General features: G+C 35.4%; 1 protein-coding gene across 1 annotated transcript; it reads right to left on the bottom strand.

The window, feature by feature from the left end:
* Window positions 1–3,289: 3,289 nt before the first annotated feature.
* Oatp30B (Organic anion transporting polypeptide 30B) lies at window positions 3,290–17,837 on the bottom strand. Its single transcript, XM_088048220.1, has 10 exons — window positions 17,606–17,837; window positions 8,156–8,439; window positions 7,985–8,105; window positions 7,365–7,938; window positions 6,140–6,244; window positions 5,681–6,094; window positions 5,267–5,635; window positions 5,001–5,217; window positions 4,609–4,946; window positions 3,290–4,555 (listed from the first exon to the last, which is right to left on the bottom strand). The coding sequence occupies exons 2-10, from the start codon at window positions 8,377–8,379 to the stop codon at window positions 4,335–4,337; spliced, it is 2,583 nt and encodes an 860-aa protein (XP_087904346.1). The 5' UTR covers window positions 8,380–8,439; window positions 17,606–17,837; the 3' UTR covers window positions 3,290–4,334.
* Window positions 17,838–17,891: the final 54 nt, after the last annotated feature.

Genomic DNA, 17,891 nt, shown 5'->3' with positions numbered 1-17,891 from the left:
GAAGCTTTAATTAGGTCAGCGTTTCAGGTATTGGTTCAAAGCATCCACGTGTCCTGTCTATGTAATTAGAGTAATTACAATTACGGTGGTGATGTGACACCGGCAGTGGAGAAAACGAATGATTGAGAAGTGTGCACATGTCTCCATATTTTGCTGGGACGAATGCGCAAATACCATTTTTCTTCGCGATCTGGCAAGACCACCACAACCGCGGTGCCAAAATTTAAGAAAAAACAGAAAACGATTGGACGTAGACACTTCAATTTTCATAAAAATTATGATAAAAACAACAGAATATTTCGACCTGCATGGCCACCTGCAGCAGGCACTTTTCCTTCCACCTGTACGTGTCGTGTCTGCGTCCGCTGGACAAGGCCAGCGCGAAAATGGAGTCGGCGAATTTTCCTAGGACCGTAAATACGTGAAGAAAATGTAAATAAATCTAGAGGTATAAACAACTTTACATCGCTGACGCAGTATCAGTTTTAGAGTTTTTTCGAATACTTTCCAAGACTTTCGTCGCGTCATTATAAGATTGATCTTTTTTGTCTATGTCCGGGTTGTTGCCCTCGCTGCGATTTTGATTGTTAAAGGTACAAACCCAGGCAAATCGGGCGAATTTAGCAGACTTGTCGCGGGATTCAATAAATTGTTGCACAACGTGAAATTCGTTTTAGTTTCGTCAAGGTCTTTCCTAAGTCGTATCGTTTTCTTTGATGCAATTGTAGTCGAGTAATTAGTATGACCTTTGATTGTACGGAGTGTATTGAAATTGGAAATGTGCCCAAGTAAAATTTAGGACTTCTAGGAATGGTGGCGACAGGATCCACGTTTCTGTATTTACACAGTGACGTCCAAAGTTTGAAAATATTTGTGCAACCTTGCAAAATTGCGTCGAATGTAATAAACCGAATTTTTATTGTAGCAAACAATAGTGGATTAGAGTAGAATTCTTACGGGAATTCATAATTGCATGACTTCGAATTTCTTATGTAGAATGGCGCACGCTCCTAAATGGAGGGTGCGCAAGATTGCGCGTGCAGGTTCGTTGAACCCTAACAAAATATCGAACAGCAAAATACAGTTTTTATTTCAACTTGTGCCCTCATTCTGCACGGGAAAAATCAATTCCTGTATGTTTACTTTTGGTACGAATTAGATCTATTGTAATAAAAACGAGCAACGAATATTCTTGTGCGCTACTTAGTTTCAAAACAAAACAAATTCTTCTTAAAAATAACAAATTAACGCACGTTCAACGCCGATGGATTTATAATTACCACATTCTGATTTATTGCGAAAATATTTTCGTACAGTTTCGAATATCGATGAGTGATAATCAAGATGAGCTTGTCAAATATTAGGGGGTTTTGTAGCGTCATAAAATTCTATGGGTGCTGATATTTTCATTTCTGCAGAAAACCGAGTGGTCATAAAATCGAACGCATAATGGAAAAGGTCGTCAACTTTGCCCCCAGCTGACATTCTACATTTTATTAATCATTATTGTAAGGTGGAAGAATACTGTAACGATCTTACAAAATGGGGTCGTCGCAAAATAGTCCCACTTTTAATTCTCCGCCAGAAATCGTTAAATAATCCGGTCCTGAGATGATTTAACGTTCACAAAGGATCGATACCCCACAAAACGGTCCTGTTTGAAAAGTACGGTACTGCATGTATTGTGGAACGGCTTATCTGAAGTTCCGCCATCGTCAAACGCTGAAGGTTTAGAAAGCAGGTCATTACCAAAATTTGCACAGTATTCGACTGCACGTTCTTCTTAATTACAATGACAGTATATTCCGTTAATAAACTAGGCCAGGTATGATTAGAATATCATCCATCAGCTGATATGTAAAATGAGAGAGAATTTTGGAGCGTCCCCACACCACCGAATGGTGACCAGACAGGGGTTGGGAGTCTTGGGTTTTGAAGCGAAGGGTTTTGAACCTTGCGTCTGGCGCGCGGCGACCTTTATTCCAGACAAAATATCTCCGAGTAAAATTGAAACAGGTGCGGTATTGAATCTACTAAAATATAATTGGATCCAAGGATTCGTTTGAAAATAACCAACGATCGATACTATTCAGATAATGGTTTTAGTGAAATTGACGCCCAACATGATCGTGGAATCGCGGACTCAAAGCGTCGTTTTCTATTTTATAGAGATTTTTAACGAAAGAATTAAATTCAGCGCCAGTTGAACCAGAAATAGTGCTTAGTTCCAACTGAGTTGAGCACGTGGTTTATATACGCTATGGGTGTAATTATTATACATACAGGAGGGTACTAATTTAAACGAGGAAGTGATATGAGAGAAGTTAGCTCTAGAATGGAGATGAAAGTTACAATTACACCAATACATGTAAAAAAATAACAAGAATTTCCTGTCGTAACCCTGGTAGGAACCCTTAATAATGCGATTTTGTAATCATTTGTGACCTTTGAAAATACACAAGTTATCCCGATAAAATTGTTGCAAAATTCCTTATCATCGTGAAATTCCCTAATTTTTGCTCACGGTAAAATTACGTGGCCTGAACTAATGAATTTTACTTCAATGAAACTTCCTTTCTTTTTTTAACTTTTATTAAAAGATCATGTTGTTTAACATGAACTTAAAAACTAGCCAAAATTTTGACTTATTGGTTATGGTACATCGACGCGACCTCATTTCAGAAACATATTTTTTACTTACCACAATAGCCATACACATTGAAAATAGGGTTGACTTGTTAATTTTTTTGAAATCCACGAAGTGTGGATAGAACGATAATCACGGCACAAAAGCGGTTTGCACAAAACTAGTTAGAAACCTTTTAATAGGCTGGGCAAGATGGTTCTCGGGCAATTTCGACTGACGTCAGAATCACCCCCACTCTATCTAACATGACGACAAAGGCCTAGTGACGTCACAATATCTTTCCTTTTTTACCACATTGCGGGCGTATAACCCCATCACTCTCTTTTTTTGGGAGTTAAATATATTGTACAGTCTGCGTAAAAAGTCACAATATTGACCGCGCATCGGATTCTCGGAATTGCCCACGATTACTCATCCTTCTGTTTAGACAACCCTTCGTACAAATTATATAATTTTCCGAGATATTGTGAAATATTGTGCATTTTATCTCAAACCAATTTACCTAGTCAGGCTTTTTTATAATTACTCATCAAAATGCGAATAATTTACTTGTCAGCAGTTTTTGCACCTTGTAAGCTGAAATTGTTGCGACAGATCCGTTATTGTTTCCAAAAAGAAGTGGTATTTAATTAAAGACAAACGTGTCAACAATTTTTAATATGTAACAGAACTTTTACAGACTTGAGAATAAAGTAAATAGCGGAAAGTTCTACTTCTCAGCAATCAGAGAGATAAAATCGTTATTTGTGAGATATAATTTACGATATGTTAGAAAGAATGACCCATAATTGGTGATTGTCGATGGTAAGCTCAGTTCTAACGACTTCTGCAAAGTAGTGTCTAACATTACTTAGCTGAGAAGTATACAAAGATGCGCATGCGTGACTAGTCTTCAGCGCACGCGCATTCTAGTCTAATGACTACACCTACCTAGTGAAAATGAGTGAAATACAATTTTGTGAAATAAAACAAGCCAGTTCTTTTATATTGTATTAAAAATGGATACAGCGTGACAAAATAGAATTTATGGATTTCAAATTTCTGAACCCTTTAAATAGCAAAAAAATCTGAGTTGAATAACTTTTGATTAATAAAACTATTCCATTTAAAGGGCTGACAACCGAAAAAAATTGAGCATTGTAGATTTTGTTTTATTCGTTACTTCCAATAAATCATCAGAAACCACAGACGTGCTTTAATTTCAAGATATATTGCACTAAATATATAATATAGGCCTCTATGAGTTAATTGAATTTAAACAAATTCTACATGTGTGTTGATAATCACCTTACAGGTAATTGATTATTAGTTATACATAGAATTTCATAATGTGGCACTGTTTTATTGCAATATTTAATTATACGTAAGTTAAACTAAGTGTAATAAGTACACAACATGTCTAGACCTAGCAACACATTGGAATGTTGATAATAAATTATTTTTAGTAAGTCATAAAAATAAAGTATTTTATACATGTTAATTTGACCGAGAGATCACAATTCTCCTAGAACTAATGTCTTTAAGTAAATAAATAAAAACATATAAAACAAAGAAATTGAACTAAAAAAGGTAAAACTGCTCGACTACGTTACGCGGTAAAATTTATAGCAAATTGTTAAAAACTAGACGTTTTTAAGGCAGGAATCACTAAAGATGTAAGTGCATTTATAAGTTACTTAAAATAAGTCTATGTGTGTCGCCTTTCCTCCTTATCTTCTTCCACTGGAGATTTTACATCTTCGCTAATATTTACATCATTAGGGCTAACTGCGCCTGTTAATATTTCATTCTCTGTACCGCTAGAACCATTTTCATTTTCCCCTCTGTGCTTCAGTGACGTTGGACAATCGTACGTTGACACCGAACTGAGATTCCTTTTATGACCAGACTCTGGTTTTTCTTCAAATACTGCAAAAAAATGAGTTACAACCGGTTCAAGATCGTGTGAATTCCAAACATACACTTATCTAAGCTTATAATTGACCCCACAATTTCGTTCGGCGTGATTCCTCCGACTTCATCAAGTTGCTTGCGACGCCGCACCAACCACCAGTCCACCATAAAGATCCCTAAAGCAAGAATTTTTATCCCTGCACACAGTCCTACGTATCTGTATCGGAACTGTTCGATGTCGTACAACAAACATCGGCCTCCTTTAGATCCACAAGTACTTTTCCATAGTAAGCAAGTGGAATCTATCAAGTTGCCAAAAAGGATCGGGGCCGGGATATAGCCAAACAATCGAAATATCACAAACTGCATTCCTAAGGCAAACGACCGCTCCTCCTCGCTCACAGATCTGAAATCATCAATATAAATAGTACCGATGATTATAGTTTGGTTTGATTCTCACCTTAAAACTATCATAAGTAATGGCATTTGTGTTATAGCCACTATAAATGTCATAAAGAATAAGAGTATCAAAAATGGATATATTGTATGACATGACGAGTTGCAAGGACCAGCAGTTGCGACAGGAACAACGGTGACTTCAGCGTATTCACCGTTGGTTCTAGCAGCAAGATTTACGGACGAAGTTGTTCCACTCAGGCTCATGTTTCCGTGAATACCTACAAGAAAGATCCTATATCTACTAACCCTTCGTATTGAACTACTTACAGGCACAATTGGTATAATCAGATCGCAACGTTGACGTACAACCGGCGTGACAAGGGCTGAAGTAGGTTAAGCCGTTGTTGCCACAGACTGGTTCCACATCGTTCATGCTACATTCACAACCAAAATTGCACGCCGATGTCAGATTCACTTGGAAAGGTTCAGCATGGGTGCTGTTGAAATAAGGAATTGTTGTCCCTGCCATCTTCAAATTATCACAACCCAAGAAAAATAACAAGACGTAACAAATTAAACAAATCACGTTCGAGATTAAGACGAATTGAACGGCACCCTTGGGACGCAACTCCATTCTCTTTAAGATACAGCCTCCCATGAAAATCCCGATGCAAGCGCCCGGGATTGCAATAGATCCTTAAAAACAAACTTATAGAAATGGTTATAAAAAGGTGGTTTTACCTGTGAAAACACTTGCTTGGCTTTTCCCTAAACTAAACTGTGTTTCTAAATACTTTGGTAAAAACACGACGAACCCTGATACAATTATTAGTTCCATACATGCTCCTAGACATGTAACTATATAAATAGGATTACAAGCAAGACGCCACATCGAACGAGGAATATCTTTAATGTCCTTGCCATACCCTGAATCATTTTTAGTCATAGGGGTTGTGACATGTTGTGCATTTGGGGTGGTTGTAGTGGCGGTACTACTTCCTGCAGCGGCAGCTTTTTCAGTTAACCGAATTTTTTCTTTTTCATGAGTAAGAACTTTCGGAAAAGAGAAGAAAGGAATTGACACGAAAATTAAGAGGAGCCCTCCTAACAAAAAGCCACCCCACCACATTCCCACCCATTTACTATCACCCGCATCTGAAAACAATCATTTAGACGAGAACAAACAATTCATTTCGGTACCTATTGAGATGATTTTGGAGAAAGAATCCATGTGGAAAGACAGTAAATATGCGCCCAATAAGAATCCTAGGACAGGACCAAATGCGGCCATACTGTACATACAGCCTGAAAAGGAAAGTACATTAAATTGCGACCAAAAAAGTCTTGTATTTTTTTATTACTGTAGAGTGACGTGTGAAAAATGTTATCTTAACGGGGAACACAATGCTGCGTTAAAAAAATCTATTTTTGCTACTAAGCATAAATTAGAAATTCTGATTCTATTTCTGATACAATTGCGTGTAAAAATTCAGGGGCACCACGAAAAGTATTCAAAATCTCTCCAAAATACGAGCTTTGTAAACATTTACTGGTTTGAATTTAAGAGACCGCACACGTCTGTTTAGAATAGTTTTGGCAACACGAAATACAAACATTTCGACTATTGTGCGAATTATTAAGGATGTTTATATTTTACAACGAGAAAGCCGTAAATGTGTAAATTCAGAATATCCTGTTTTTGCAATAAATTTATGTAAGATTATTATTAGAATCGGAACCTGCGACATTTCGTTATGTAAACGTAATAAAAAGTCAAAAGTTTTTCCGAATTTATTGAATCTGAAACTCTTGTTATCGAATTAGTCAGTCAGTTCTTTGTAAACATTAGACCAATAACATCGTAAAGTGAAATTTTGTGTGTTCTTATTCCAAAAGTGTTTCTCCTGGTTTCCTCAGATATAATTACACTAAAGGAACATTATGGCCACTTAAACGTCGATTAATCGCGTCACGGTGTTGATCTGACACATTTAGTTTGAGTCACCCTGTAGATCAAGGTGTGTTCTATTGTCAGTCATAATGACTAAAGGAGATTGTTTTATGTGACATGTAATTTACATAATGGTAAGCTAGCAATTAACATTAACGGAACAGTGTTACAAATATCCACGGTAGTTAACTTGTAAATTTTGTAAGAATCGAAATAGAGACTTGTATTAACCTTGACGAAAAGCCTGGAGATAGTCTGAATATTTAAGATGATGTGTGGAAGTAAATGGGAAAACTAGGAGCAAGGTCGTTAGGTCCACACACAATTTGTGAGGTGGCAAACATGACTATGCAGGTGAATCGATAAAAGTTTCATTAAGTCCCCAAGATCAATATTAGTGAACCTGCAGCGTGATTATTATTTATGACTGAACTCTGACATTTCCATGGGCTAAGATGGTAAAACATAACTTACCGATATAAATAGAAGAACTTTCTGGTCTTACATGATCATCAACGTAAGTTGTTCCCAATGTGAATAATGGCGAACCTCCACAGCCTAGTAACAATTGTGCAAGTACGAATAACAATACTGGTCCAGTCGTTGAAGGAGAACCCTGAATGCAATTGTCACCCCTGAGATTATTAGGGGCTAAAGGTGGTGAGGATAGACCTGAAGAAAGTCGCCCCAATCCCATATCTTCTTCATGAACTGATATAACGCGACACATGTTTTCGTCTGTATTGTTTATTATCACCTCACCAACATTTTCGTCACCGATAAAGTGCGGTACCATAAAAATTAAAGAACCAACACCCATTATAACGGCACCTACTCCGATCCAAACCGGGATATGGCGCCGACTCCCCAAATAACTAACAAATATTACGGTTATCACATTGCCCATTTCGTACGATGATGCAATTAATCCTGAAAGACTCGATGGAATCTCAAAACGCTTTTCAATGGTTGTTATCACAGAATTGATATATCCGGAGCTTAACGCTTGTTGCAAAGTAACAAGGAATGATAAAAGAAAAACAAAACACTGAAATGAAAAATTTAGAGGACACTCTCTTTTATATATGTTCTACCTTAATTCCTGCATATTTTTGAATGAAGGAGGGTCGGCACTTAAGGATTCCGCATTCTTTTGTATCCCTTAATATCACAGGTGGTGGATCAGAGTATGTCGTGGCATGTGCAGCTTTGTCCCTATAAAACCTCTATTGAAAACACGATCCGATACAATATCAGAACCAAACCTATCAAAACCGGCTGATGGGTTGCGGCTGTGACATTTTATAACGGTATCATGACAAAATGTCGTCGAACATTTCGTATCTGCCGCATCATTGTCTTCGGGAACACTTTCAGAGTAAAGTCCTGTCATCGCATACATGGACTCTTGTCTTCGATGGCCCTTGCAATGGCTGGTGGAAGCGTCGCCTCCACCATTGCTGGCAGCACCAGAAGCCGTACCCGTCATCTTTAAAGACGGATTTTATTTCACATCAGTCACGCCTCAATTTCGACATTGTGAGCATATCTGGAACAGAAAGATATAATCAATGGGGAAATCGCACCATCAACGCTCCATTTCAACCAACAACCACTCAACCACACCAAGCATAAAACAAAAGAAGTTTTTTGTTGAAAAGACTCCAAAATTACCCAATTTCTTCACGTTTTATTTGTCTGAACTGAGATTCTGCCAACATCGAATTCCAAAGTTTCTGTAATGAGTATGAACACATGATGAAATTAGTCGACAGGTGCTGTTATGTCTGGCACAATTTTTCTAACACCACTTCAAGTAAATTTCTATTTTAAATAAAATATCACCTTGATCCTGTAAATAACTCGACGAACGTACCCTACAATTATTCCAAAGAAATTACTTTCGATCGAAGTGTGTTCTAAATGATAATTTCTCTCGTCTAAACTCCTCAAATCCGGTGCTTCGAAATAATATCTTGGAAGATTATTATTTGCCTCGACTTTGAAACCAATTTACTCACACAATTCGATTTATAACCTCCTCGAAAACGAGAAAATGCCTCCACAGTTTAAAAAAACAGTTTTTGCGCGTCCACAGTATGCATTTTTTAACTATTGATCGAATTTTGTGGTGTCGCGGTGCTTGTAAACTCCTGATCAACAGATTTTCTGATAATGTAACTAACGACGTTCGATGAAATTGATGGCTCAATAATAAATAAATTATTTGGAACCCGTGAAAGGAATGGAGGCCAAACGATGAAAAAGGAAATGTGTGCCAGGAAAATAGAAAGGAGAAAGGTAGTAAGTAGGCCCTTTTGGATATTCGCACTGTTAGAAATCTTAATTACACTGGACCACGGAACCGGAAAATTGGGTAAATATACAGGGTGGAATTCGATTAAATTAGACCTGCGGGTTTAATTTCACACTCTTGGTATCAATAGATTTGTGTTGAATGTTGTTTTTGAAACCTTGCTTTTTATGAGCGTAATTCGTGCTTCCTCTGTTAAAAATGGTGTTTGATTTTTATCTCGCGAACATCATTTCGAATAATATTTACTCTTTTTATTTGTACAACGTGGTAACGATTTTACCGCAATTAAACCAACAAAAAAAATCTTTTTTTTTTTTAATTTTACATATGAGATCCTAGTTTTCCGTGGCTCTGTGACACAGAAAGTGTCTTGAAATGTGGAAAGTAGCTCGCGTGACTTTTCCGATCGATTTTCTGTAAAGCAACACAGTTTTTTTCCAACAGAGATGACCGTGATGAATATTGTAAAGTTTGCGGGATCTCGGTCATAAATATTGTCCAAAATGGATGATTTTATGGGATTTGTATTCATAACCGCACAGAATTTTTATATTGTGATTACAAGGGGCGCATTACTTTCCAACAAAAATTGTCACATAACTAATGTCTCACAAGAGTGGCTGCTGGAAAGCATTGTGACGTAAGAAACCACCGTAATAAATTAATTGTAACAAAATTTCGTAAAGACCTAAAGTAATCTCGAATGACTCTTATCATGTCTTGACCTTATCTTCTAAAACAACCATGTTGACGCGGAGAAAGTCGCTTACTCAATAAATTCGGAGTGATTATCGCATTTAAATATTTATAGTTTTTCTGTGGTAATTATCTCTCCTTTGTTCACTGGAGCGAAGATTCAAGTTAATTCGTTCAATAACAGACTTAAATACCTCATTTGGTTTTAATTGATATCACCAAATTAGATTTTTTATCGCTGAAAACTGTGAAAGTTGTGCATTTTTGAATATCTGCTTAAAGCACGAAGAAAGTGATCTTTCCTCTTTTCACTTTTTTTTCAATGAACACGTTTGCAGATTGTTACGACACCGTTTTATTAGTGCAAGGTCAACCAATTTATGAAAGGAAAATACATTGCCAATTTAATTAAAATAATATAGCACAATGTTTATAGATACTTTCACTTTATTGCACTGAAAAACAAGAGTTTTTTCTAAAATTTCGTCAGATAACTAGAGGAACTGACGCAGATATTTGCCAACCCGTTTTATTACAAAAAATTACTCTACACACGGAATAAAATGTATTTTGCCTTTGTTGATTTAACAGTTAACGAGCGGTACTCAATGGGAATTAAACATCAAAGAACTAACATTTTTAGCGTGGAGGTAATTAGAGCTGCGAACATTTATCGAATTCTGCATTGTCGAGTTGCAGCCCCAGCTCTGAAACAGACCTCGACCTCTGCAAAATTCTCTAGTCGCTATTGATCGAAATTAGCACGAAGAATTCGATGTCCACGCCGGCAACTGTGGATACTAAATGGTCATAGTTTGAGTGAATCGAAATATGAAAGCTAAAACGTATGAGTAATTTTCTAAAGAACAAAATCGTGGTTTCGTGAAAATCACAGTTTGAAGTACAGTTACAAGCAGCAAAGAAGGTCAGACGATGAGAAATGAATGCAATAGGTTCCTGTTAATAATTACGCTTTGCGGTATCGTCCGGATAAGCGAATCTTTTTTAACGGATTATATGAGAAAAGCTTACAATAACAAAGCGATTAATTTCAAATGTTAAAAGTCACCTCTTTTACTGTAACTTTCAAATCTGCGCCTACGTAATCGCTTGCTTGTTTCGCGTCCACAAATGGTGTCTTGACAAAATTTTGTTGTTGCGAGGCCAATGGAAGAATGAGCCTGCTTTGGTTCGTTTGAAAAGCAGCCTTCATTCGCGAGAATACAGGAAAAATAATTAAACAGTTTCACAGGCGTACAATTTCCTCGAAAAGTCTATTATTTGTCGAGTACGAATGACGAATTGCTGCCAATATACAAAAATACGATAAAATAAAATTCTGAAAACTCGTTCTGTCTGTTTAAATGAATATAGAATTTCCCTGAAAGCACAATTGAACATGAACGAAAACTGAACTTTTTAACCAAGTGGAAAACTCTTTGGATCATCAGTTTGATCATCAGAATCAGCGATTGAAACGGTGACGCTAAAAATACCACAATAACCAGTTAGACATTTCAGCTATTTCACCAACCATGACCGGATCAAAGATATTAAGAAAGGTCAAGTTTTAGCTCCAATCGTCGTTATGATTGGTTCGAAAGAACTATGCCCTTCAAATAACACGTTGATTGACAACCTCCGATTTTTTAGGACAATAGTAAAAGGACTAGAAGTCTAAATTTGGAGAGGAGTTCAAAAATACGTACCAAAACTGTCCAAGATGAAGCAACTTTTTACTGAACTGATCAATAGTTGATGTTTTACAAAATGTAAGTAATTTTTATGAGTGCGACATACTAAATGGAGCTACGTCAGGTGGAAACATTTCGAACTGCCGGATAATATTTAGTTCAATAAATATTTATTATCGACAAAATTACATGTATTTTTTTCTTAATTATGCTTCATACATATGGGAAACTGAACAATAAAATTTTGTTTCATAAGTACTCAAAGCTCGTAAAATTTTTGGAATTTGGATTTATTGCCGTGGATAAAAATACATAATTAACTATTGAGTTAAATTTATTAGTTAAACGTGCAAATTCCGTCGTTCTTATTGAGCTGAAGTCATGCAAGGTAAATAATTTATTCTGTCATCTAGAATTTCGGCTTTTAACAACACACCAGGGATTTCAAAATTTCGCCAGTTAAAATAAATAACGCTTGCGATACCTCGTGGGAGAGTTACTGGTGGATTCCCACAGTGCCAAGTAACAAAGGAGAAATCAATAGTGGAGTCAATTTATAAAAAAAATCGCCATGAATTTCGGGTGGAAATCCTTTGAGACATAAATATTAATTGAGAGTTTAGTAGCAGTGTTCAACACTTCCGTTCGCCCCCAATTGTGTCACAACGACTATGTAAAAATATTTGTGTACATACACCGACACAGTTTCTTCTATTTTGTTTGTTCAAACTGTATCAATATGAATTTCTGGAAAGGATATCGATCGGGGAATATTTTATGTATGGATTTGTTTTTCCATCAACGCTATTATTCTAATTGAATCAGTTTATATGGTAACGAAGAAAAACTATCCAATGGCATGAAAAACCAAGGTTGTTGGGTGTTACCTTTGAAGAAAATGTGCCAAGTTGTGTCACACTATATTAACGTTTTTACCAGATGTTTTGTGTACACGAAAAATAATTAATCTACAAGTTGTTGACATATTGTTATCGGCATGTCACACTGTTTGACCCAGATTGAAAAATTCTACAAAGCGCACTGATATTAGCGTAATAACAAGATCATATTCCACGCTACCAGTCGGATGCTGGACAAACAACAAACGAACTAGGTACAAAGAGTCACTTCCAAAACCAAAAGCGACAAAAATATGATGACCGATACATTTTAGTGAAATATTCTTTAGGAATTGCAAATTTCACATTTTATTATCTGTGACGGCTTGTGGCAAAAGATAAAATTTGATACGCTTCATTAAAATCCATTTCACAACTAGCATCCAGGAATCATGTGGAGTTTAAGTTCAATACAAAATAGTTCCTTTTCTGAATGTTACAAAATATTATTGTTATGAGAAAGTTCAAGAAAGTTCAAAAACGCTGTCACTTAAAAATAAAATTTATGGTTTCTGCTGGCAGTTTTAATTTTATAGAATCTGAGCAATTTCCTTTTATTTTCATATTCCTATATTCAGAAATGCAAATTTTTCCATAAAATTTATGGAACCAAGTAAATTATGAATTTTTATTAAAACGTCGAAAAATGGTGGATGCACGTTATTTGACGTCGTTCTATAAGAAATATTTTGGTTTCTACTGGCAGTTTTAATTTTGCGAAATTGGCTGCTAGTAAATTTTGTGTTTCAGAATACGAAAAAGTCGTATTTTCCAAAAAAAAACACGGAACTAAAAAAAATACAAATTTTCAAAAACGTCGTCACTTGAAAATAGAAAATCTGGTTTCTGCTGGCAGTTTTAATTTTACGTAATCTGGCCATTTTCCTTTTATTTTCATATTCCTATATTCAAAAACGCAAGTTTTTCCAAAAATTTCATGACACTAAGAAAATTATGAATTTTGAAAACTTCGAAAAATGGTGGATGCATGTTATGCGACGTCAATCTCTAATAAAATTTCTGGTTTCTGCTAGCAGTTTTATTTTTAAGAAAATTACTTTTTCTTGTATATTTCGTATTTCAGAACATCTGAAAAGTTGCATTTTACAAAAAAACACGGAACTAAGAAAACTTACGAATTTGTAATCCACAAACACAAATTCTACAAAACAACAAATTAGTGAGGTTATCGTGTGGCACAGAATTTTTCGCTCTTACCTTAATTTTCATCAACAAATAACTGAGTTATGATCGTTTGAATTTTTGGGTTGTCGCCAGAGGGCCAAATTTTTGAAGGTTCGAAACAATTCGTGCTCGATATCTCGGAAACTATTTCAGATATTGAGATGCGGTTTACGAAATCGTTTTTCTCGCGATTTTTTACATAAGAAATAGTTCTTTGATTTTTCTACAGTCGAAATTTGCAAATTTTTGCAAAAATTCATGACTAAAACTATGCAAGCTTCTGATATCGATATCTCGCTTATTTTTCAGAGTAAACTTAAGTTATTATACATCAGTGAACGCAGAATTTTCCGCAGATTCCAAATCTGGAATTTAAATTCAGATTCGACCACAAATAACTGAGTTATGGCCGATCAAAGTTTCGGAAAGTTGATTTTCATTTTTCCTCTTTTTTTCTAATTTTTAAAGATAAATATCTCGGAAACTGTTTAAGATATTGAGAAGCGGTTTGCGCCATTCTTTTTCTCGGCTCATTTTACGTTAGAAAATGTTCTCAAAAACCCAAAATTCGATAGTCGATTTTTCGCGAAAAAAAATTCCGACTCAATCGATGAAAATTTTTCATTTTTTTTATTTTTGGCCATAGCTTGTAAACTATTTGTCCGATCGATTTCAAATTTAGCCAGTGGATAGATTTCGAGCTGCTCTTTCGACTGATGTATAATTCAAAGCTATTAAACGTCGTTTTCATCTTAAAAACATTGATTGAAAATCACCCTAAAATGACGTTTTCAAAACAGTTTTTCACCAATGCCTCGTTTATTCATTAAGCAAACTCAACAAATTTGGGTCTCATTTTACGCAGAATGTCACGCTGAATCCAAAAACATAAGAATTTTTGAATTTTCGTCAACAAATAACTGAGTTATGGCCGTTTGAATATTTGGATTGTCGCCAGAGGGCCAAATTTTTGAAGGTTCAAAACAATTCGTGCTTGATATCTCGGAAACTATTTCAGATATTGAGATGCGGTTTACGCCATCGTTTTTCTCGCGATTTTTTACATAAGAAATAGTTCTTTGATTTTTCTACAGTCGAAATTTGCAAATTTTCGCAAAAATTCATGACTAAAACAATGGCCAAACTTCTGACATCGATATCTCGCTTATTTTTAGAGTAAACTTAAGTTATTATACATCAGTGTACGCAGAATTTTACGCAGATTTCAAATCTGGGATTTAAATTCAGATCCGACAACAATTAACTGAGTTATGGCCGATCAAAGTTTCGGAATGTTGATTTTAATTTTTCCTCATTTTTTCTAATTTTTGAAGTTAAATATCTCGGAAACTATTTGAGATATTGAGATACTGTTTGCGCCATTCTTTTTTTCCGCTCATTTTACGTTAGAAAATGCTATCAAAAGCCCAAAATTCGATAGTCAATTTTTCGAGAAAAAAAATTCCGACTCAATCGATGAAAATTTTTCATTTTTTTTATTTTTGGCCATAGCTTGTAAACTATTTGTCCGATCGATCTCAAATTTAGCCAGTAGATAGATTTCGAGCTCCTCTTTCGACTGATGTATAATTCAAAGCTAGTAAACGTCGTTTTCATCTTGAAAACATTGATTGAAAATCACCCTAAAATGACGTTTTCAAAACAGTTTTTCACCAATGCCTCGTTTATTCATTAAGCAAACTCAACAAATTTGGGTCTCATTTTACGCAGAATGTCACGCTGAATCCAAAAACATAAGAATTTTTGAATTTTCGTCAACAAATAACTGAGTTATGGCCGTTTGAATTTTGGGGTTGTCGCCAGAAGGCCAAATTTTTGAAGGTTCAAAACAATTCGTGCTTGATATCTCGGAAACTATTTCAGATATTAAGATGCGGTTTACGCCATCGTTTTTCTCGCGATTTTTTACATAAGAAATAGTTCTTTGATTTTTCTACAGTCAAAATTTGCAAATTTTCGCAAAAATTCATGACTAAAACAATGGCCAAACTTCTGACATCGATATCTCGCTTATTTTTAGAGTAAACTTAAGTTATTATACATCAGTGTACGCAGAATTTTACGCAGATTTCAAATCTGGGATTTAAATTCAGATCCGACAACAATTAACTGAGTTATGGCCGATCAAAGTTTCGGAATGTTGATTTTAATTTTTCCTCATTTTTTCTAATTTTTGAAGTTAAATATCTCGGAAACTATTTCAGATATTGAGATACTGTTTGCGCCATTCTTTTTTTCCGCTCATTTTGCGTTAGAAAATGCTATCAAAAGCCCAAAATTCGATTGTCGATTTTTCGCGAAAAAAAATTCCGACTCAATCGATGAAAATTTTTCATTTTTTTTTATTTTTGGCCATAGCTTGTAAACTATTTGTCCGATCGATCTCAAATTTAGCCAGTAGATAGATTTCGAGCTCCTCTTTCGACTGATGTAAATTCAAAGCTAGTAAACGTCGTTTTCATCTTAAAAACATTGATTGAAATACACCCTAAAATGACGTTTTCAAAACAGTTTTTCACCAATGCCTCGTTTATTCATTAAGCAAACTCAACAAATTTGGGTCTCATTTTACGCAGAATGTCACGCTGAATCCAAAAACATAAGAATTTTTGAATTTTCGTCAACAAATAACTGAGTTATGGCCGTTTGAATTTTTGGATTGTCGCCAGAGGGCCAAATTTTTGAAGGTTCAAAACAATTCGTGCTTGATATCTCGGAAACTATTTCAGATATTGAGATGCGGTTTGCGCCATCGTTTTTCTCGCGATTTTTTACATAAGAAATAGTTCTTTGATTTTTCTGCAGTCGAAATTTGCAAATTTTCGAAAAAAATCATGACTAAAACTATGCCAAACTTCTGATATCGATATCTCGCTTATTTTTCAGAGTAAACTTAAGTTAGTATACATCATTTTTATTAACGCAAAAGGTGGCGAAAGATGCCAATTTGTAATTGCTATGTTGCCAACTCAAAAAATGCCCCTAAACGGGCCGTGCGTTTTACCCGTGCGATTTCTTCTTCCTAGTCCTTCCTAGTACTTACAAGGCAAGTAGTCTGTGCAAAAATGCCTACTTACGCTAGTATGAGTAGAAAAAAACATCTTAGATATCTTAATTCTGGAACTTGAAACACAAATTTAGCTTGGATTGTAGGCTCTCAATTCGAGAAAGAAAAGTACCGACAAAACTGAAACCGATCCTGAAGCCTTTGCTCTCATATCAAATTCAGCATGTAGCGTCAAATTTAATCAGCGTGAAAGTATAACATACGAGTTTTTGTAATCTTATGCGATAATTACGCCATTGTTATTATAAACACTTTCTTTAATTGCTGTTCATTTATAAGCTTCCTACTGTAGATGGGATACCGCAGAGTTGGGCTACACAGTGAAAGTTGAATTAAAAAAAAGAATGATTTTCGAAAATTACCATTATCACAGTACCGTTGTTTGTACTATTTTTAAGGAGCAACAAGATTCGCGGAAGACACTTTATTTAGATAATCAATAAGCGGGTAAATTTCATTAAAAAGATAAATAAAATGTGTGGAAACACGCAGTAGGAGGTGTGAACCAAAATATATTTAGACACATATGTTTAGGCCCCATGGGTGCATTTAGGTACATTTCTAATTGCTAAGTAACGTTACTTTTACAGGTTTGGTGATGATGATAAACGGTGTAGCACACAGGTGCAAAACTTGTCAATATCAGACTCTGTGTGGGTGATGTATAATTAGAAAATTCATGAACCACCCAGAACCCTAAAATTAGCCCATGTCAATCAAAAATGCAAATCAAAGAGAAAGTAGGTTTTAGAAAAACCACGCACTGCTAAAACCAGATGACTCTTCTTTGTCCATTTCTCAACTATTGATGATAATAACAATAATAAAAAACTTACTTATGGGAGGTCAATGCATCCTTAAATCTTGTTCGATTATCCAGGGATTTATATAAAATATCTCAATTGAAAGTATCACAAAACGCACACAACCAGAGTTTTTAATTCATACATTTTCTTCAATTTTATTGTTTATTTATGTACATTAATTTTTACGCACCACACGAAGACAGAGTTGAGACAACACAGCTGTCTGTGCAGACTTGTGCACAGACAGAAACTGTAGCAGGAGAGAGATGGAAATAAAGGAAAAGAGAACAATGGAAGAACGCTGGTGCTGCACCAC

This window comes from Gnatocerus cornutus, chromosome 10 (genome assembly GCF_029298725.1).
Source record: "Gnatocerus cornutus isolate USDA-ARS CGAHR chromosome 10, icGnaCorn1.1, whole genome shotgun sequence".
NCBI classification, from domain to species: Eukaryota; Metazoa; Arthropoda; class Insecta; order Coleoptera; family Tenebrionidae; genus Gnatocerus; species Gnatocerus cornutus.
Note: the sequence above shows the minus strand (reverse complement) of the source record. Positions and strands in the feature narration are given on the sequence as shown.

Coding starts and splice junctions, on each gene's coding strand:
- Oatp30B (XM_088048220.1), bottom strand. CDS start 8,379: ATGACGGGTACGGCTTCTGGTGCTGCCAGCAATGGTGGAGGCGACGCT. Junction 6,245..7,364: donor AAGTTCTTCTATTTATATCG/GTAAGTTATGTT, acceptor TTTCCTTTTCAG/GCTGTATGTACAGTATGGCC. Junction 5,636..5,680: donor CCAAGCAAGTGTTTTCACAG/GTAAAACCACCT, acceptor TTTGTTTTTAAG/GATCTATTGCAATCCCGGGC.